The sequence below is a fragment of the Leuciscus leuciscus genome (genome assembly GCF_965113295.1).
Source record: "Leuciscus leuciscus genome assembly, chromosome: 6".
Classification (NCBI taxonomy): Eukaryota; Metazoa; Chordata; class Actinopteri; order Cypriniformes; family Leuciscidae; genus Leuciscus; species Leuciscus leuciscus.
The window spans coordinates 8622008-8644737 of record NC_138730.1 but is presented as its reverse complement, the minus strand read 5'-3'; the positions used below and the strand labels follow the sequence as shown (position 1 = coordinate 8644737).

The following is a 22730-nucleotide window of genomic DNA, read 5'->3' as shown; positions in this document are numbered from 1 at the left end:
GATATTTTTATATATATTTATTTTAAATACTTTATTTGGCATCCTGCCTTATGTTTTCTTCCAACTGCAAACTGAGGGCTATTAAAACTATAAATCTATGGATGTAGGCTATGCTATATAGTACATTATGTGGCAAAAGGGAAGATAAGATAACATCTCGGGTAAGAACTAGAATGTTACGCAGGAACGTGCCACTGACCTAGTGTGCTGCGTATCTGGCTGATGGAATATGTTTTCAGAACTTAAGATCTGTTTACACCAAGGACGAAAACTATAGCGATAAAGATATAATTTTGTTCTAAAAAGAAAAGAAAAGCAGAGTCCACACCACAACTGTAATAATAGTGACACAGATAAACAATATCATTGGAATCACTTTCAGAACCTTTTTTTTTTTTCAGCTGATGAACAATACAAACACTGACAGCCAATCAGAATCCATCCTGCTTAAAAGAGCTGGTGGTTTGGACACCAATACAGTGCCTTGCAAAAGTATTTGTACCCCTTAATTTGTTTCACATCAATCTACACTCCATACACCATAATGGCAAAGCAAAAAACAGATTTGTGATAACATTGCAAATTTATAAAAAAAATAAGAAACTGAAATAATTACATTGCATAAGTATTCATACCCTTATCTGGAACAGTTGAAATTTAGCTCAGGAGCATTCTAATTTCGCTGGATCATCTTTGAAATGTTTCTGCACTTTGACTTGAGTTACCCTGTTGCAAATTCAATTGAATGGACATGATTTGGAAAGGCACACACCTGTCAATAACAGATAATGGCGCTTTTCCACTGCATGGTATGGTTCGGTACAACTCTCTTTTGGGGGGTTTTCTACTTTGTACAGTACCTAGTACTTTTTTTTTAGTACCTGGTACTTTCTTTTTAGTACCACCTCAGTTGAGGTTCCAAGCGAGCCATACCGATACTAAAATGTGACGTGTGAACACTGCAGATCACTGATTGGTCAGAGAGAATCATCATTACCAGCATCATTGGATTTGCGTCATTTGGATTTGATGTAAATATAATGATCAGTCTATAATACCACTTTGAAGCAGAACTAAACTGCAGTGGAAAAGCAAACCGAGTCAAAGTAAAGCGAGCCGAGCCATACCATGCAGTGGAAAAGTGCCATAAAATGCATATAAGAGCAAAAACCAAGCCATCAGGTCAAAGGAACGGCTTGCAGAGCTCAAGCACAGGATTGTGTCAATTCACAAATCTGGAGACGACTACAAAAGAAATTCTGCTGCATTGACGGTTCACAGAAGTAGGTAGCCTCCATAATCCTTAATGGAAGAAGTTCTGAACAAACAGGACTCTTCCTAGAACTGGCCAAACTGAGCAATCAATGGAGAAGGGTTTTGGTAAGAGTGATGACGAAGAAGGTCACTCTGGTTGAACTCCATGATCATATATGGAGACGGGAGAAAGAAGGACAAATCACTGCAACACTTGGAATTTGCAAAAAACTCCTAAAGGACTGTGAGAACCAAGAATCTCTGGTCTGATGAACCTCAGTTACAAGTGTCATGTCTGGAGGAAACCAGGCACTGCTCATCACCTGCACAATCCCATCCCAATGGTTAAGTGTGGTGGCAGCATCATGCTGTGGGGGTGTTTTTCAGCGGCTGGGACTGGGTGACTCGCCAGGGTACACGGAAAGCTCAACAGAGCAAGATATAGAGATAACCTTAATTAAAACCTGGTCCAGAGCATTCAGAAACTTGGACTGGGCAGAAGGTCCACCTTCCAAAAGGACTATGACCCTAAGCACACAGCTAAGACAATGCAAGAGTGGCTTATGGACAACTCTGTCAATGTCATTGAGTGGCCCAGCCAGAGCCTGGACTTGAACCCAATCAAACATCTTTGGAGAAACCTTAAAAGGGCTGTCCACCAACAGTCCCCATCCAACCTGACAGAGCTTCAGATAATCTGCAGAGAATAATGGCAAAAAAATCCCCAAACGCAGAATGCAATGCAAAGCTTGTCGGATCATAACCAAAAAGACTTGAGGCTGTAAAGGTGCTTCAACTAAGTACTGAGTTAAGGGATGAAATATGTATGACAATGTAATTATTTCATTTCTTTTAAAATAAACGGTGTGATGTTATTTCCATCAAGAGGTCCATCAGTGTTTGGTCAAGATCTTGTATTGACAATGCAAGAGTCCAGCACTCTGTAAAGTCTCCTCCAGCACATCCAAATTGTTTTCTACAGAGCTGTTTTGTAACTGAATTGAATTCATTTCAGCTTCACACAGTTATTGAACAAAACTGAATCAACACTGAACTGACCTCAGCTGAACAATGACACTATTTTCTTTTTAAGGCTGCTTTACAGCAGAATTGAACTTTGTTGGCATCATTTAATCTTTATTTTTAAAGATTATTTATAAAAGATCTTTATCTCTATTTTTCCTATTTATTCCTACAAAGCTGCTTTGAAACAATATATTTTGTATAAAGCACTATATAAATAAAGGTGACTTGACTTGACACCCTTATTACTCTTTGTCCAGCAATAAATATTTTTAATACATTCATTATTTAGCTTCCTTTCTCAGTTGCGTTCCATCTGGCTGACTCTTAACAATCACTTGACCTTGAAAATCATCTTTTACATATACAAATATATATGATTTTTTGAGGACACTTTGGCAATTTTGCTAACTTTTTTTCATATAGACGTGTTTTCAATGCAAAGCACATCAAGTATGTTTCTATCCACCTATTTTTATGAGCATTTTGTAATATTGCACATACATTCGAAGAATGCACATAAAAAAAAACGGATGCACTCAATTGAGGCAGATACATTTTTTGCGCTTAAACTACGATGGAAACACATTTACCAAATAAATCCCTTGTTTCCCTGCATTAACAGGGGATGTTATGGGATAACTGGACTAACCAATTTTGCGCATAAGTTAAATTCGCAACTTTGGATGGAAACATACTGACAAAGGTTCAGCATGCACATCAATAAGACTTGACAAATGAATAATAAAAACATTGTTGACTGTTTTCATTATCGAGTAGTCGTTGCAGCCCTAATTAATTTGAAGTTGTCAACTTGAAAAAAAATGAATCGATTAATTAAGTCTTGAAGACACCTACAAAGTAGTTAACTCTAAGTTTGTGTTTACAGTCAGAGACTTGAACTTTGTTGCAGCTTGCTTACTAGCTAGTCATTGATAGGTAAAGACCGATAGCCAGCCTTTTGTTGTTATCTTATTCTGATGGTTTCAGTTTAGTGTGAATTTCTCTACACTTTACGCCAAGGGCAATTGAAAGTAATAAATGTAATAACATTCCATGTAAAAAAAATAAAATAATTGGCATAGCTGAGTTTACTGATTTTGAAGAAGTTTGCTTACTGAGTTTAAGTTCACTTTCTTATAATAGTACAGTAGGAAGAAGGAATTCACTCATCTATTTTACAGTACTGTAAAACTGTAGTTATGAACAATTTTTTTTTTTCATTTGTCATTTCAGCTTATTTTTGTATTCATTACTTGTATTTTTACTTATTTGTATTTTATTTTATTTTATTTTATTTTAGTATTCTTATAAGCTGCCAAATGTTGATTGATTATTGTATTTGTTTAATGATGATAAAGGCAATAAACATAGGTATTAAGAACAGTTGTATTAATGGTAATAGAAGAGTATATGGTAGGGATGTGCCCAAAGCCAAATACTATGTTCAGAAAGGAAATGACGCATTCTATGGAGCTCCTAAAAGTACATGGTGATGAAAAAATATATAAGATTGAAGGAAAATATTTTTTTTAATGATTTTGCAATTCGCAATGATCACAATTATATAGGCACATCCCTAGTATAGGGAAATGTTTGTTCCTCTTGATATTCTGCAAAGAATCTGGGCCCGTATTCATAAAGAATCTTAATGCAAAGAGTAGCTCCTAGTGACAAAATTCTAAGAAAATTCTTAGAAATGTGGGCGTTTACTCTTAAAATTAAAGAAAAAATCCTAGTAAGGAAAAAAGTAATTCAGAAAGCATCTTAACCCTTAAAAGAGGTCTTAAGGTCAAAATTGTTAGGAGCACGGACAAGGACTTTTAAGAGGCTTAAGAGTTTCTTTAGCAGAGGAGAAAATGTCAGAAAGACGAAGAGGGAGAAGAAATGTGTTGCAGACAGTGGATGACAGTGAGTTAATAAGACGCTATAGATTAGATCGTGCAGGGATCATGTTTGTGACAGATCTTATTAGAGACGCGCTAACATCTCCGACACAGCACAGAAATGCCATAGTGCCAGAAATGAAAGTAATCACTACATTAAGATATTTGGCAACTGGGAAAATTCCATGTTTGATACATTAAAACCAACATTCAAACCACCTCTTAAATAGACATGCCAGCAATCAGTGTAATTGGAAAGAGTGGAACCATTTTTATCATTCTAAGCCAATCAAATACCTTATAGGAAATTAACAGCATGGTAAAAAAAATAAAAAGGATTTATATACACATATATAATGTGTGTGTGTGTGTGTGTGTGTGTGTGTGTGTGTGTGTGTGTGTGTGTGTGTGTGTGTGTGTGTGTGTGTGTGTGTGTGTGTGTGTGTGTGTGAGAACGGTCAAATAGGAAAAATGACGCATGTAATTTCAAAGTGAAGGCTTAGAATAGACCCTATACTTAAAATCACTTTTTTTTTTTTCTTCTTGGACAACCAACCAATCACAGTCTTCAAAAGATTGTGTCATACATAGCAACGGGGTCAACCCCGCCTCCTCACTAAGATGAAAGTTTTGTCTTTTCCTTACTCAGAGTTGCTCTCAGATCGGTCCCGAATCGCTCTTAAGCTAAGACTCCTATGTAAAAGTTTTTAAGCTAAATTAAGAGTTTTCTGAGAGGATTCTTAGAATCTTTATGAATACGGGCCCAGGTGTACAAATAATTAAAAAAGAGAAAGTGCTCTGAATAAGCATTAATGTTAAGAGTGTCTTTGGTTTCTATGGACATTTGTGGGGTCTTTTTTTGTGTGTGTTTTTGTGGAAGGCTATAAAACAGTGATAGACAGTGCATTTTAGATATATGAGGTGTTTTAATGAAAAAAATATATATTGTGTATACAAATATGAATGTTCTATTGCTGTAAACATACCCCTCCATATTTCACTATCATAATGATCACATTAGTGTCCATGAACTCATTTAACTTCATAAGTAGCATTGGCTGAATTTAACTCATTCCTGAAGTATTACAGTATAAGAGGAAACATGTATGATCTGGTTATATTAATGCTGAGCTCTTTGGCCTGAAAAAAAAGTGCTGTGTTTCGCACCAAATGAATAGAGTCCAAAACACAGCTATTACCATCCACACAGTCATACATGGTGGTGGCAGCATTGGTTTCTTTTCAGCAAGAGGAACTGAAGAGCTTTTTGACACCAGGTTCAAGATTACTTTAAAATCATAAAATGTGTTGGATAAAATTGTTGGTGCATTAGAGATTAGAATGGATCTCTCCAGGAGCAGGGTTGGCAACACACAGCAGTGGTGTTTTGTTCCTGAATTAATCAGTGTTTTTGAGTGAATCAGTTGAATGTATGATTCAGTGATTTACTGGTGAAGACAGTACATTTCATTCTGGAGAAATTAATGACAAACCTGTTTTTAATCATGAATTGTGTTTAATGAATATTGCTGTGTTTACATTTAGATTTTTAGAGGAAACAATGCACAATATTTCTTTATTCTGTAAATTAAATGTAACAAAAATGTGTGGGAAGACAAAAGTATATGTCAGATTCTTCTTCTTTTTTTTCTTTTTCTTTTTTCTTTTTTGTTGTTGTCATTTGCTTCCAACATTAATTTTCTGTGATTCTCACACGAATTAACTCTGCTTTATTACCCTCCAGTGGCCGTATTCACTACACTGCCATGTATGAGATGCTAACCCACATGTCTCCTCCTCTTGGATTGGGAAAGAAGTGTCCTGCCAAAGTTGCCTACAAGGTAGAAAAGTTTTATCTTGACTAATTGACTACATTGTTTAATATTTGTAGTTGCTGAATGCTACTGAAATACAGAGAAAAACTAATTATAATTAAGGATGCATACTTAAAAAAAAATTAAGTACCAATAATTCTTAAATATCTGAGCATTTTAAATATTTAACATTTGCAACCCTGCTGTGTTGCTATTGGCAGAGACTGGTGCTGATGAATATGCCAGTTGATGAGGACATGACGGTTCACTTCACATCCACACTGATGTCTCTGATCCGCACTGCACTGGAGATAAAAATTGCTAGAGGTCAGAACTGTGAATTTATGCTTAAAAAGTATAGTATTCCCAAAAATACGAATTTTGACATCCTTGACTCACACTCATATTATTCCACACCTGTATGGGTGCGTCTCATCCGGTTCCCTAGGTGTGCACAAATACGGGCACTGGTAAGGACCCTGTCTCCCTATACATTGGTACACTGATGAATATTTCCGGCAACATGACAATACATTCATGCTATAAAATGGCACCACTGCTGTAATAGTAAACTAATTAATATGAAGAAGAAAAAAAATTTGATCAAAAATCATTTTGGAATCGGATTGTGACTTTTTGGATTGGATCTGCCTAAAGATTCCCACCCTAGTGCTAACATTGCAATGCACACTGGAAGGATTTTGCAATTGAGACTCAATGACCACTGAACTAGGGCGCTGAATGAGACGCATCTGTCAAACACAAGAATATTGCTGTTATATTATAAGTGAAATTGCTCCAAAATGACAAAATAACACCACAGAAGTATCAAGAAGTAATCTATATCAGTGGCAAACCAGCAGGCTAGTCCGTGGAGAATGAGAGAGATGGATAAACAGTCCATGGTCGGAGCCAGGAGAACAGGCAGACTGGCAAACAGAGTTTAGAGGGGCAGGCTGGATTCAGTAGATAAAGTGAACAGACAAGGGCAGGGCCTAAAGAAAAACAAAATAATGCTGAGAAGAGAAGAGGCTGGGTTTCTTGGAGACAACAATCTGGCATAAGACAGCTAATCAGAAGAGGAATAGGGGAGAAATCCCAGCACTACATAAGTGACCGAAAGATTTAACTTACCTGTATATTTAATGAGGATACAGTCTATGCAGGTTTTCAAAAGTTTTTCAATAATCTATTATGTTAATCTCTTATTTGAAACCATATGTTTCCTATTAGGGGGCGAGGACAGGCTACAGTTGGACACGGAATTGCAGAAGGAGATCAGTTTCACCTGGCCACACCTGTCCCAAAAGACTCTGGACCTGCTGGTACCCATCAACAAAGGTGAGACTCAGATGCAAAGTGAAATAGTAATAGAAGTTGTACACCGGGTGCGCACACACACACACACACATATACATACATATATACACACACAAACACACCCACACACACACCTATTATTGAAATTAACACAACTATCATACACAATTGATTGACCAATGAACTGCACTCCAATTTCAATGTTGTTGTTAAGTTGTGGATATTTTCAACAAACAGTTTGCTTCGAACATTCAGTTTAACTGCATTAAAGAGGGCAAATGATATCGTTCAACTGAACCGTGTATATGCATTTTAAACGCATTATGTTCTTCATTTATGCAATAAATGCACGTCCCTGAATGAGCACGGTTTTATATTGTATTTTATTCCACTGCTCAGGTAATTTTTATGGTATGAACCATTTTAGGGGTGGCCAAAATCATGATTTAAAATCAGTCAGAATTAGAAATGTACCTTCATAGAGAACCCAGGTGCAAAATGGGGTCTCTTGAACAATAGAAACTGCAGACCATCAATACCCTTCACAGAAACTAGCATCAGTAGCTGCACAGTCTTCAATGAGAGTGTGCAAGCTAACCGACTTCAGATGGTCAAAGGGAGAGTATGCGAGGCTATAGTAAACCTAACATAAACCTAGAGCATGGACGGAGTCAGACATGCATGCAAACGTTCCTAAAGAAATCACAAAAACAACGTGGACCAAGTGACAGACAGTATAAACACAGAGTGTAATTGAGGATCTGACGTGTTCAGAGTTGTGTACTTGGTCTTTAGCTGGTATTCTCCAGATTGGGTCTTAACCATCTTGGACTACCTTCTAACTTTTGTTTGAAGGGTCTTTTTGCACTCCGCTATGTTTGTCTCCAGTAATGGATTCCTTCATAAAAATAAAAAAAATCACTGAAAAGAAAACACAGCTGTGCTATATGACAGATAACTGCATACAAGGTTATTGCTCTGCCCCCACTAAACATGATCAATTCAAGCTTTTGAAACCTTGGAGTCAGAGTCTTCCAGAGTCTTGAGACTTCCTTTATTTGCCAGCTGCCATGATTTATGTGCCTTCTGATGTGCCAGCATTCTGTTTAGTTTTTAAAATGGCTGAATAATTAATGTCTGTCTGCATTTGTGCCCAGAATGACCTTGTTCACAACCTGTTACCAAACTAGGAGCAGATATACTTCCATATACAAGAATTACATGACACCTTTCTATTTTAAAAGTGTCATGAGCATGAAACTGGCGTATCTGCTCAAAGGTTGGTTTGGTTGATGTAAATTAATCTGTTGTACTTTCATAATGACAATCTAGAGGTGTGTGTGTGTGTGTGTGTGTATCTTCAGACACAGACATGACCGTTGGAAAGATCTATGCTTCTATGATGATTATGGATTACTTTAAGCAGAGCAAAGCTAAGAAGCTGAGGCTACAGATAGAGGCCCAGGTATGCTGACATGACTTCATTATTATTTTTTGCAGGGTTCACATTTAGACAAATTTGTATTAATCATCATCATATCATGCTTTCTTCTTTTGGTAAGTTTTTAATAAGGCGATGACAAAGGTCAAGAGGATACATTTTAGTGATTGTTAGAATACATTATTTTTCTCTAAACATATTTTGATGTTATATGTTTTGTATATTTTGTGTGTACGTAAAGGCTTTGCATTTTTTCATAATTTCACGATAATATGTTTTGCTTTTCTACAGAGAAGTTCCACCCTGCCCCTGATAGCTCACAGCGCAGGATCAGCCCTGTAAGTTTTGTTGGCTTCAAAGAAGTGTCATGTTTAAAATAACGTACAATTGAACCATATTCAGTGTATACCAGTGGCAGGGCCAGACATTTCAAAGTGAATGGACCATTTTACAATGAATGGGATAAAAATTATTTGACAAAAATGACTGGTTAAATGTGATTTATTGTCAGCCAACAGTTTCATGAAAACAACTAAATCCATGTATAAATAAAATAACCAATGAACAGAATAAGAATAATCTAAATAAAAACGAATAATAATAGGCGGAGCACGTGTAAGGTCTTCCCCTGGCCACAGACTCACTCAAACCACTGCCTGCTGCCTGAAAAAGTGGGATCAAGATGCTGCGCTGATTTAAGTGCTATGGGAAAACATCTTTGTTTGAACGGTTGTGAACACGTGTGGCAAACACGCCAAGAACGTCCTGAACACACCCCCAGAACGACAATGCAGCGCAACATCTCAGTCCTGCTTTTTCAGGGAACAGGGTTACACTCAATTAACCAGAGACGTTCCCTTTCAAAAGCTACTCTCAATGCTGCACTGATTTAAGTGCTATGGGAACGAGGATACCAACGTCGCCTCACTGGAAGTGTCTGGACCCCTCATGGTTGAGTAGTGTGTGCGCACAAACACGAGAAAGGCCTCAGACATGAGTTTGGGATGTCAACTCTAGGACGTGTGAGTAACAAATGAACAGCTGCTCTGACTTAAGCCACTGGCTAGTGCGGTTGACGTAAATCTGAAGAGCATGAACTGGACACAATAAATGGAATTTATCCAAGTCGTCTGTCCTCCAGAGGACAGAAGGCTTAAAAAATGACAGGATGCACAGTCGGAAAAGGAAGCAGGATGCCGAAACCAACAGAGTCCTCAAATGCCCAATTATCTTTAGTGACGAGATAGCAATAAGGAAAAACATTTCTAGAGTCAGAAGCTTGACCCGTGCTGATTCTAGTGGATTAAAGGGGTTGTTGACTAGCCCTTCAAGGACCACTGCTAAGTCCTATGAGGAAACTCTCACTCTGACGGGTGGTCTCAGTCGCCTAGCTCCATGAATGAAGCGGGCAATCAGAGGGTGTTTGATTGCCCGCTAACCCTAAGTCCAACGTCTCTTCGCTGGTCCCCCTCAGGGGCTAAACATGAGGGTTCCAAAGCTCGGGCCGGGGATGGAATATCTGCACCTGAGACAAAAGGTCCCTCCTGTTCGGTATTGCCCAGGGAGAGCCATTGAGGAGGGATATTATTCCTGAGAACCAAACTCTGGTCGGCCAGTGAGGCGCTATCAGCAAGAGGCAAGACCCTTGTTGACAGATCTTGGCCAGGACTCCCGGGATCAGAGTAATCCGTGGAAACGCATAACCAAGCTGCAATATCACCCTGTAGCCCAAGACTGGTTGCCCGCTGAAGCTATGCAGGGTTGAACCTGGTTAGTATCTGGATAGGAGACCACCTGGGAAAACTAGGTTGCTGCTGAAAGAGGTGTTAGTGAGGCCAGCAGGGGGTGCTCAGCCTTTGGTCTGTGTGGGTACTAACGCCCCATTTTAGTGACAGGGACACTATATTGTAACAAGAACAGTCCTTCGGATGAGATGTTAAACCGAAGTCCTGACTCTCTGTGCTCATTAAAAATCCCATGGCACTTCTTGTAAAGAGTAGGGGTGTAACCCTTGGTGTCCTGGGCAAATTCCCTCCATTGGCCTTTATCAATCATGGCATCCTAATAATAATCCCCATCCACTGAATTGGCTCGATCACTCTCTCTCCTCTCCACCTATAGCTGGTGTGTGGTGAGCGCACTGGCATCGCTGTACTGTGGCTGCAGTTGCATCATCCAAGTGGATGGTCATGACACTGGTGGTGGAGGAGGAGAGATCCCCTGATACGATTGTAAAGCGCTTTGGGTGTACAGTAGTCCATAGGAAAGCGCTATATAAATGTCTCATTCATTCATTCATAAAGGTATTTCTGGGCCATGCATGGGCCATGGTGTCCAGACCCAGTGGGGATGGAAGAGTCAGCGAGAAGTAAAGTGGACATTACGCTTTCCTGTGAAGCGAAGAGGTCCACCTCTGCTTCGTAAAATCAAAAAAAAAAAAAAAGATTACAGCTTCTCCAGACCCCTTGGTTAGGACAGCCATCTAAGACCACACCCCAGCCTGTCAGGGAAGCGTCTGTCGTTAGCATCCTGCTACGACAACACGCACCTAGAGTGGGACCCAAGGTGAGGAACTGGGATCTGAGCTACATAGAAAGGGTACGAAGCCCGCAGCGCGTAACGAGGTGTAGGTCTGTGAAACTTTGGGAGTGCTGATGGACTCGATCTACTCCATCCATGTTTTGATCATCGTTCTGAATCCGATCTGGATGTAATCTTTGATAAAAACGAGATTTTCTCAGCTTTTTGCTCTTTCTTGAAACTTTTGTGAAAATTATCAAAAATGATGTTGTGGAAAGAGTTAAATTAATATTGTATGCCTTCATTTGATTGCCAGAAAAATGAAAATAGATAACACAGAATTTCTGAGAATTTTTTTTTTAATAGAAATAGATTTTTTTTTACTTGATAAATTGTTGTTTTTATGAATTGAATTAATTAGACATGCTTTTTTATTACTAAAATTTAATTTAACCATTAAAATGGAGTAAAAAAAAATGTAAACAGAAAACACAGAATTTGGTACAAATAAAATAGAATTTGAGAAAAAACAAAAACGTATTTCATAGGCCCCTAAACATGTAATGTTTGTTAAACTTTTAATAAATTGTATATGTTTAAATTGTATAAGTTTCATGATTTCAGTTAATTAAACATGCTTTTTGATTAATACAATTTAATATAACCATTAAAATGGAGTCCAAAAAAATTTAACCAGGGAAAAAAAGGTATCCAGAATTTTTTTTACGAAATTTGAAAAAATAAATAAACGTCATTTGTGAAAAAATAAAATGGATTTCATAGGGCCCCACAATAGCATGCTATAAACGATACTGTTATGTGCACTGCATATTGACTTGATTATGGGTATTTGAGGTTTCAAGCCATTAACTCACAATATTGTGTATGTATTAAAGATGTGGTTCTGTGTTGTAGGACCAGTGGAGGGTTTGTGGCTTTAAGCCCAATTTCCCCACAGGAGCTGTTATTGCACCCCATGACCCAGCGCACAGACAGCAGTGAAGACTATGATGCCTCTCAGGTACAAAAAAAAAAGGTCTTGTTCCTTGAAATAGTTGACAGGGATACATTCTGTGTCATAGTATTACAACTTGTACAAAGTAAAATACTGAAGAATGAGTGAATGATTTATAAACTGACGACATATTGACTAATGTGATGCTGATTCACAGGTTGATGAATCAGGGTTGAATGGCGTGTGGGGGGAAGATCGCCCACCTGAACATGCATTCAGAACCAGACACAAGAGCTACAAAGCTGCAGGTTGGTTACTGCATTTCCCGTGTAGAGTGAGAAGACGCCGCATAACTCTAGAATACACCAGCCAACGCTTGACCAATGAGTCACCATGCAAGAGAAGAGCTTTTAAAATGCAGGCTTGTACGTCAAGCACTGTAGGTGACGAGGAGGAAGTTCTGAGAGTGCATTCGAAAATATTATACCTCATGATATGAGCCATTTAACTTTTCTCTCGCACATACTGTATAATAGCACATTAATGAGAAAACATTCAGTGTCAGATATCAAATCCGATGTGAATAACCAGAATTCAAAAACCCTTGCTTTAAGTCTTTAACCTGTGTGGACTATGTGATGTATAACATCTATTTTGCAATTTACAGTGTCCCACTCAGACCAGACACAGTACATGGAAAAGGTGCGGGGACGACCAAAAGAACAACGGTTCTTACTGTCCCCAGATAACTCCAACTCAAAATCCCGTTCCCGCTCTCCCAGTGAGGAGCGCATACATGGGGTCACCAGACAGGTAAACAAACAGCTCAAAACGCATATTTGTAAAGGTTCTTTCACGTGAATCGCATCACAGTTTCACTTTATCTTTGATGTTTACTTGAAGGACCTTGTTATACAGTACCTTTACGACGATGTAAAGCCAGAAACATGGAAACAAGAATACAAGGAAAACCTGTGATTTCTGAGAATGTTGTAATCAACACTATGCTACAAATGCTGTCCCCTGCTGGCCAGATGAAATTAAGACAAAGCTGGTAGATGTGTTTCACTCTGATAGAAACCAGTTACCACATTTCAGAGTCAAGATCACATCTTCCAAGACACACATCCAGACCAAAACTAGTAGATTTTTTAGTAACTGAAATGGAGGAAAAACTGCTAAACTAGACATCCCCTTCTGAACCAATGGTTTGGTTATTCCAATAATTTCTGTGAGGACTTAATTCAAACTACAGCATACAATAAAAATCTACAAAATCGTGTGCAACATCGTTTCCCCTCCAGCATGACAGTATCAATGTGCACAAAGCAAGGTCCATACAGATATGATTTTCTTAAGGAGCTTTCAAACAGGCAGTTTAGTCTGAAACAGAGCACGAAAAATCCTATGAAAAATTAGATGAATGTAATGCGAAAGCTAGTCTCGGCCTCAGACATCACGCCACTGTTGGCTGAACGTCTGATGCGTTTGGCACACAAAATGGGAAACACTTCGGGAGTTTCGAAGTTTTCATCCAATTAGTTGAATTCTCCAGGATTTCAAGGAGACATGAATGGATCATTTCCATTTACATTTCCGACACAACATTCTTGAATGGATAATTTATTAGATGTACACCGTTCTGTCATCGTAGACACATCGACTTTACATTTCCATGCCCTCTAAAAATGCAGCAGAACAAAATTAACTGTAATTGGTTGCTTTACATGTCGGTCAGACATGTAAGGTCCTTGGCCAATGAAAGCTGCCATGTTAATGAAAACGGTTTGATGAACTTCATGAACTGTGAGCAAGACCCCTTTTTCCAACCTCACTGATGCTTTTGTCTTGTGACTAAATGGGAGCATCCAGTGCTGGCCCTCTCTCTTCGCAAAGAACACAAGTTTGCATAGGTCCTCCGAACCACCAGGGGGCCCCCTTGCTCTCAAAGATGATTTCAGTAGCGCATCATTATATAATGGGCCACTAACATGACAGTAATATGTAGATTCAACTTTAAAGGAAAATGTTTTTTTTCCATACTGACACGTGTCTTGACATATAAGCAAACATAAGTTTAAGCAAAATTTATTTGATTTTGTTTGTGATTAAATATTTATGAGGAAGTTTCCAGATTTTATTCCATAACAGATTACCAGCACAACCATTCCAAAATGATATACTGCAATAGCAGGTCTGGAGACAATATCCCTTTGAAACAAAGGCCGTACACAACGATTATAAATTTTAATATAGGAAAGAGAGAAACAGATGCGGCCTACTTCAGTATCAGCAGGATCCAGCGAGTATGGAGAGAGCAGAGGACAGGTGTTTTTAAGAAGCATTTTTAGACCAGAGGGAACAGCATCCATAACCACAGCAACATCTTTAGGAGTAACTGGAATATTATATTTAGAAAGAAATTCAGAATAGGTCAACATAAATCCTTCATGGTTATACAGTTGGCTAACAAAAACTATATCATTACAAAACCAATTAATAAGAAATAAAAATTTAGATTTATACAGAATGGTAAATGGTAAATGGACTGCATTTATATAGCGCTTTCACAGACCCAATGGCCACCAAAGCGCTTTACAATATTGCCTCACATTCACCCATTCACTCACTCTTTCATACACCGACGGCGGTGTCAGCCATGCAAGGCGATCCAGCTCGTCGGGAGCTGGATGTGAATCCTCAGAATGTGCTTATTATTCCAGATAAAATACCGGTTTGGAAAGAAATTGTGTTTATAGATTAAATTCCAAGAAACAAGCATCTGTTTGTGAAAATTTGATAGTTTTAAAGGAAGTTTGGTAATTGAAGACCACCAACTTGTGAAAAGATAAAGTGAGATATAATATTCCAGACAGATGTTGTTGTTTTTTAAGGAATTGCTTAAGCCAGTTAACTTTGAAGGTGTGATTAAGTGTGGTAAAATCTAAGAAGTTCAGGCCTCCATTTTCAGTTGAGTTCATAACCACAGATTTCTTTATATAATGGGTTTTATTTTTCCATAAGAAGTTAAACAGCATTTTATCAATAATTTGACAAGTATTATCATTAACTGCTAAAGAGAGCGCTGCATATGTAAGTCTCGAGATGCCCTCTGCCTTTGTGATCAGTACTCTCCCCCTCAAGGATAGGTCTCTCAGTAACCACTCATTATTTCTTTGTTTTGTCAATGACTGGTGAAAAATTAAGCTTACATCGTTCCTCTTCATTCTTTACAATCTTAATACCTAAATATGTGATTTCATCTTTAATGGGAATATTACAAATTGACAGAAGATTACTGTTTTTAAGAGACATTAATTCACACTTATTTATATTCAGATGAAGCCCTGAAGCTTTAGAGAATGTATGGATAATATTAAGGGCTAAAGGTATTTCTCCTGCATCTTAAAAAAAAAAAAGAGTGGTATCGTCTGCCAATTGACTAATGATAATTTCACTGCCAGCAGTAGTGATACCTCTTAGGGCTCTGTTTTATATGATCTGCAAGAAGTTGTGAACAAAGTAAAAATAAATATGAGGAAATAGGGCATCTTTGTCTGATACCACGACTGAGATTACATCTGGGTGAGGTGCCATTACGCAGCTTGATTGAACAATTTGCATTAGAATATAAAGTTTTAATGGAATTAATAAAGAAATCACCATTTTTAGGGCCGAATATATGAAATGATGTTCAACAGTGTCGAAGGCCTTATGGAAGTCCAAGAATTTTTTTTAACTCTTGTCTGGGTATAGATGTGGGTAATCAACGAGGTCTAATACCAAGCGAATATTACTTTAAATGTGTCTATTACGCATTAAACCTGACTGTGTGTCATCGATAATAAAATCCAAAGTTTCCTTAATTCTAGAAGCTAATATAGAGCCTAAGATTTTATAATCATTATTAAGTAGGGAAATTGGTCACCAATTGTCTAAAATTAAAGTGTCATTTTTTGGTTTGGGAATTAAGATAATTAGGCCTTGTGTCAGGGTAGGCGGGAGTTTCCCATAGCCTACTCAATACAATGTAAGAAAAGATTTAAAAGAAAAGGAGCAAGTTCTTCTGAGAAGGTTTTAAAGAATTCAGAGTTTAAACCATAAGAGGATTTATTAAACTCGAGCTCTGTAATAGCTTGAAGGACGATATTCATTATTCGACAAATTTGGAGGGAGATTTATGAGCAAAAGCCGTAATTTTAGAAATTATCGTCTCCTCTTCAAGTTTTTTTTTTAGCTTTAGATAATAAACTAACAAATTGTGGATATCATTTTACTTAATTGTTCTCATTACCAGTTTTGTTACGACCAACAGCTGGAGTGCCCATGATAGCCACTAGAGGGTACTACCAGACTATTGCCACATTCACAGACTCCATTACCCATAATCCATTGCTCAGTTTTTCAAATTTTCCATGATTGTTTGCAGCTGTATCTCATTAGCCTCATTAGCTCACCCTATAACAGCCAGGTTCACTCACTCATTCTACGCTGTCTTTTTGTTGTTGTTACTACTGCAATTCATTCTGTCTCTTGTTCCTGTGTTCATGGTTTTGATCTCTGCCTGTTCTTGGGCTTACCTATTTGCCTGTGTCCCTGTGATTGTTTGGACTGCTTACTGTGTATGACCTCTTGCCTGTTTATTGGATTATGGGTAATGGAGTCTAGAATGTGGCAATAGTCTGGGGTGTTGTACCCTCTAGTGGCTATCATGAGCACTCCAGCTGTTGGTCGTGACAAGTTGAATGTGTTTTAATATAGGAAATACAAACAAATACAGAAGTTTTTTTCTCTAAATACATATATTTTGCTTTTTTAATGTGATATATAAATAAAAAGCTTGAAAAAAAATTAATCGAAACATTACTGATTAATTTTAGGCACTGACAGGGTCCCCCTCACAAAGTTTTGCTTTAATGGAAACTGAGTAAAAGAACTCATTTGAATTAAGTTGCTAAAATCTCTATTATCTTGAAAATATGTTTAAACCAGGACTGTCAGTTGAATAAACATTTAAATAATGATTATTTGCATAATTTTAAGCATAAGTTTCACGAAACCAAAATAATAGGCCTTTGAGTAATTATTAGGTTCATCAGTTTATGTGGATGAGACTCATAATGTCTCGCATGTCTGTTTCGCTCACACAAACATCTGATTCTGTCACTTATTAATTATATATATTTATTGAAAATAATAATAGTAATAATCCAATAATAAAACAACTTTCCTCACACTTATGTAAATGAATGGCAGTATTTTACTCATGGGTGATATTCGATAATGAATCCTCACTAGTGAAAATGCTCATATACGGGCCAGATTATGTTTAGCTTTAAATGTAGTGTTATGCACAGACTTGTCTTACGGTTAGGTTTAGGGTAAAGAAGGGAGTATAAAGTAAGCAGTAGAAATATATAAAAAACGTTTTTGCAACTTTTAGTTTCAATTTGCTCAGTGCTAAATTATCATATTAAAAAGGAGTTTTGAGGTCGAAGGTACCGTTTGTTTTTGTACAAATAACTATTTGATCTCAAATAATCAAGAACATGAACTAATGAACATTAAATTCAAGAGAAATGATCAAATTAAATTGCATGTAGCTATTTCTACGTTTTGGTTTTGTCAGAGACCATAAGTCTCTGTATATCCCAATATTTGCATAAAAATAGGTGGATGGAAACATAATTAATGAGACTTAGATCCAGACCAAGACATTTTTGGAACGTCAGATCAATCAGAAGAACTCTAGAAATCTACCATCTTAAGTTTGATTGTGTTGATCTTACAATCTCTTAACTTGTAGTGCTCTGGCTACATCTTCAAATGTGACATAAATTGGATCATAGTCCTAAATACTTGACATCTGATTTCTCCTCAGGGAAACAGCTCAGAAAGCCCCGTTCCCTCCACCTCAGAGTCCAGCACGCCGAGCGGCAAGCGTCGCCTGTCCCAGACCTCCACCTGCTCACGCCCTCACATCTCCTACTCACCCTTAATTTTACACACGCAACCTTCATCACAAGCTGATGATGACGACGATGACCCAACCGTCCAGCAGATGTTAGGGTGCTGTAGCACTGCTTTATGGGATGACGGCGCTGAAGACCAGGAAGGTAGAGGGAGACAACAGGAAAGCCCCCGTTTTGAAGTGGGTTCATCCGCCCGCCGATATCCTTCTGAATCCTTCCTTAACCTACAAGATGAAGAGCACAGCCCGGATTCTGCTACCCATATGGAAACTCTCACCTTTGAGGCAGCGGTGGCCACCAGCCTAGGCCGCGCGAACACGGTCAGCGCCTCGATGCGCACGAGGTCACGGGTAGGCTGGCAGGTGCCCAACGGACACTTCCGGAAGAGATTGGCACAGAGCGTATCTCTCGCTGGCGGCGAAGTTCTCAGCGATGTAGAAGACGACAAATACTAGATCAGTTAGTAGAACAGAGACACAACGGGACAAATGTAGATTTCGAGGAGAGCACTAAGGTGGATGCTGATCTTTACAATATTCATGCAGTGTTTTATAGATATACAAATTAAATGTGTTCAATGAAATGAGGAACAGAATATATAAAACAACCCCATGTATTTACATTTAAGGCCCAATTCAGGTATTAAGCGCTTTATTTACAGTTGGGGATAGTGAGATGATGGTTTAAAGCGCTTAAACGTTTCTTACATTTAATGTCTTTTTTTTCTACAAAAATTCCATTGTTTCCAATTCATCTCTGTGCCACATTATTGAAATTCCTTAATAATGCAAATACTTTGTTTGAAGTTTAAATTCAATTTCTAAATTGAATAGGCCAGTGCAACGAAATGCAACATGACTTCCAAAGTTCAGTTCATAATATGAAGTACTCCATTTATCGAAACAAGGTAAAAAAAAAAATGGGAAAAAAAATCATGTTTCTTTCAAATATTGTTAAAAAGAAAATGCAAAAATATTTTACAGCTGAGGCTTTAATTATTAAATGTTGAAATTTAGTTTAGCTGAATGTCTTATAAAGGGGTTCTGAGAAAGGGGAAAGGTTAAATCTGATGTCACAGTCAATTCAGGAATTGTTTTTAAAAGACAAAAGATTTCTTTGAAAAATATGTATGAATCTTTCTTTCAGGCTACTTGGAATTTGGATTTTTGTTACTGAATTTGAATGGATAAGCATCCTGATAACTGTATGTTTAAACTAATAAAATATTGTCTTTTTACCCTGTTTTAGTTATCTGCCGTTTTTCTCTTACCAAAGTAATCTCTTGCTAATATTATTTTCCCCCCAAATCCCTTTTGCAAAATTGTATTACTGGTTGATAGGCAGTGGTTGGCAAAAGCTATTTTTAGTAATCCCGCTCACCATTACTCAGATATTTTACCAAATTTACCATTGCTAGCAGATGTCAAGCTGTCACTGACTTATGGGAATACACTTACATCAGTTGTACATTTGTTATTGTGGTGCTTTATGGGAATGAATGAGTGCACTCGATAGCATCCACTGGTTTCAGACACCACAACAGATGGCTGTTCCCTCAAATAGAGGGCGATTTCAGACACAGCCACCATCTTGTGAGTCAATCTGGGCAGTACAGCTGTTGTCATTCACATGGAGAATTTGGGCCAAACCAGTCACAATGCTGGCACTGCTGATAGAGGGAAAAGGGTTTTCAAAAAGGGTTTGTTGCATTTGGTTATTTCCTGGCTGATGTGCGGCAGGAGACAGCAACATTAATCAGACTGTTCAGATGGCAGGCCTCATCCTACTAAGTGTTGTTGCTGTAATTGAGAGCTGTTTGACCAGTCATGACTACACGAAAACCAACACTCTCCAAGAGAGTATTCTGGAAATTTTCATCACAAAGTGTCTGAAAACAAACTCCTGGTGCTCATGCCACAACTGTTTTTTTCGGGCATTGACTTTAGAGGGGAAAGAGACCATCTGAGACATACATGTTCAACCTGTGAGAAACACCTTCATGCTAAATTGGATATCCAGCTTGGAGTTAAAAGGGGTCACAATGCACAAGCTGTGATGTCAGCATGTGCAATAATCAACCACTACAGGTGACCATATGACAGACCCGACAGAAACATAGTGTCAGCCCAGATCCGGTGCACGTGGATTCCACACGGCTCAGATGTGGGCCGGATCTGGGCCGACACTATTTTACTGTCTGGGAGAAAACAACTCAAACTATTGTACTGCAACAAGGAGTTGAATGGTTCAGAGAGAAAATTGTTCAATCTGGACATCAAGTTTAAGAAATCCCTGGGGAATGGATACGCTTGAAAAGGCGAGTGTCTAGTGATCTTCATGGACCTGTCATGGACACTGCTGCTGAAGCAACCCAACTCATCAAAAGATGAGATGCAAAATATTCTTGTTCAGATTCTTCTTGTTCTGCCAATCAGCTCTGCCACCTGTGAAAGAGCCTTCAGTGCCCAAAAGAGAATAAACTCAGATGTCTCTCATCCTTTCAGACACGATCCTCATTTCAACAGAAGGCCCAGAGCTTCAGTAGTATGACGCAGAGCTGTGGAGAGCTGGCTGAAGTCAAGTGGAAAGAGAATGCCTTTTGCTAAGAAATGGTAGATTAAATCGATTTGCAACCATAAAGAATAATTCAGACAGATAAAGTATGTATTGTTTATTTGACTTTTTTTCAGTTGCATTGTTCTTGCATTATTGTTTTTGCAGTACAAATCTACTGTCCAACCCCCACTGTGTTTAGTTACACCACTGCTGTCAATCTAAAAAAAGAAATATAAAATCCCATAAGTGTAACCCATATGCTTCATGCACTCTCTCTTCCCTTTTGCTCTGCCCATTCAAATTACAAAGCACCCTCAACTTTTGTTTTTATTCAAGTCCATTCAGTGCCATGTAAGGAGAAATGGAAACATAAACTTCATTAGCTTGTGTCCACCATCTTGGAACATTCATCTAATGCCTGCTACAGCGATTTCAGCAATCCTATCCACCTTATTCCTGGGGGCGCTGCTGTAAAAATTATTATGGGTGAAACTTCCGGTTAGATAGCGGAAGCAGAAGTAAGCTAGTTAGTCCCAGTGGCTATGGTGCGTGGCTAACCGACCGTTATAAGCAGTTATTTTCCGAAGTAAGTCTTTCTAGATTAAAAAACTGCAATTTGACAAATACTGTTTTATTTTGTTTTTATTATTTTGTGTTTTATTATTGTACAATGTCATTGCGGAGCTCTGGTACCTGTTGCGCTGTTCGCGGCTGTACTAACAACCAGACTAAGCTAAATCTGTGGCTTCAACAACAGTGCGTTGAACATGTACCCAGAACAAAAAGAGATTGTTCTTGTGACAAACGGTACAGTTTCCATCGCCTACCAACAGACGAGGAATGCAAAAAAATGTGGCTGAAAAACCTAAACTTGAAAAGGCCAACCAAAACACTGTATGTGTGTTCATTTCATTTTGTTGACAAAAAACCAACGGAGGAAAACCCACATCCTACTTTGTGGTTGGGCTACAAAAAACCACCAGAAAAGAGACGTCGGGTCCTGAAAAGGATTGACAGCAGTGCCACGAGAACATCAGGTATGATTTCAGATGTAGGGAGGACACATCATTGTAGTGCTTGTCCGGTAACGTTAATGGCAACCAGTTAGTTTGACTGCTTTCTGTAAATCTTAAAATGTAAGGCAGCAAATGGCATGGATTGCAGGGCAGTGTGTTTACAGTACACAGTTTTTTGAGTGTAGAAAAAACGCTGATGGAGTTTTGATAGAGAGAAACAAGAAACAATTCTAGTTTCACTGTTATTTATTTAATTAATCGACCAACTAATCTCTGTGTAAAAATAATATGATGCTGCCATCTTTCTAAAGTCATTTTACACCCCTGTAAAGTGGCTCCTAATCTCAGATTAAAAAAAAATTTGACCCTCTCTACAAAATAGTGGATTACTCAGAAAATATACATCTATGACATTTAATATTTTGACTTTAATCACTATTTATGTTTTTGTCTTTCTTCAGAAAAAAATATTAACAAAAACAAAAAATTGAGCCGGGGAAGTTTCTGAAATTTGGTTGATTTGACACAGAATGACCCTTCTCAGAAACTAAAGCTAAAATGCATATCTTAAAAACTGAATGTGTTAGCAGCACAATCCAATAATGATGAAGTGATAATATATCTAATAACTGTGAACGGTATTGTTACCCTCAGATGGGCTTGATGGGTCGGAAGAGATGGATCGAGATGAGGAGCCGTGCTCTATATTAAAGCCCTCCTGTGATGCCCAAACACTGTGGTCAGACCCAGAGATGGAGGACCACACCTATTCAAAAGGGCTAACCATCACCTTCAGAGCGAGCACTACACCATCCACAGAATTATCATGCCGGGTTGCAGATAGTGTTTTGAAGAGTGATGCAGACTCCCTCTTGTATACAGGGATTCCACTCATTGCGTTACACACCCTTGTAACCTGCCCACACCCATTTGCTCCTACTTCTTCAACCATGCCTGTTGTGGACCAAATCCT

General features: G+C 38.2%; 1 protein-coding gene across 2 annotated transcripts in view; it reads left to right on the top strand.

Moving 5' to 3' along the window:
• The window catches only part of cacna1eb (calcium channel, voltage-dependent, R type, alpha 1E subunit b), a 99211-nt gene extending 79792 nt beyond the window's left edge, over window positions 1-19419 (top strand). For both annotated transcript variants that reach the window (XM_082171919.1, XM_082171918.1), the window contains 9 exons: window positions 5908-6004; window positions 6199-6304; window positions 7211-7318; window positions 8662-8762; window positions 9030-9076; window positions 12174-12279; window positions 12431-12521; window positions 12881-13026; window positions 18095-19419. In XM_082171919.1, coding sequence (XP_082028045.1) covers window positions 5908-6004; window positions 6199-6304; window positions 7211-7318; window positions 8662-8762; window positions 9030-9076; window positions 12174-12279; window positions 12431-12521; window positions 12881-13026; window positions 18095-18640 — 1348 coding nt within the window. In that variant the 3' untranslated portion in view covers window positions 18641-19419. The remainder of the gene's footprint in view (window positions 1-5907; window positions 6005-6198; window positions 6305-7210; window positions 7319-8661; window positions 8763-9029; window positions 9077-12173; window positions 12280-12430; window positions 12522-12880; window positions 13027-18094) is intronic.
• The last annotated feature ends 3311 nt before the right edge of the window (window positions 19420-22730 follow it).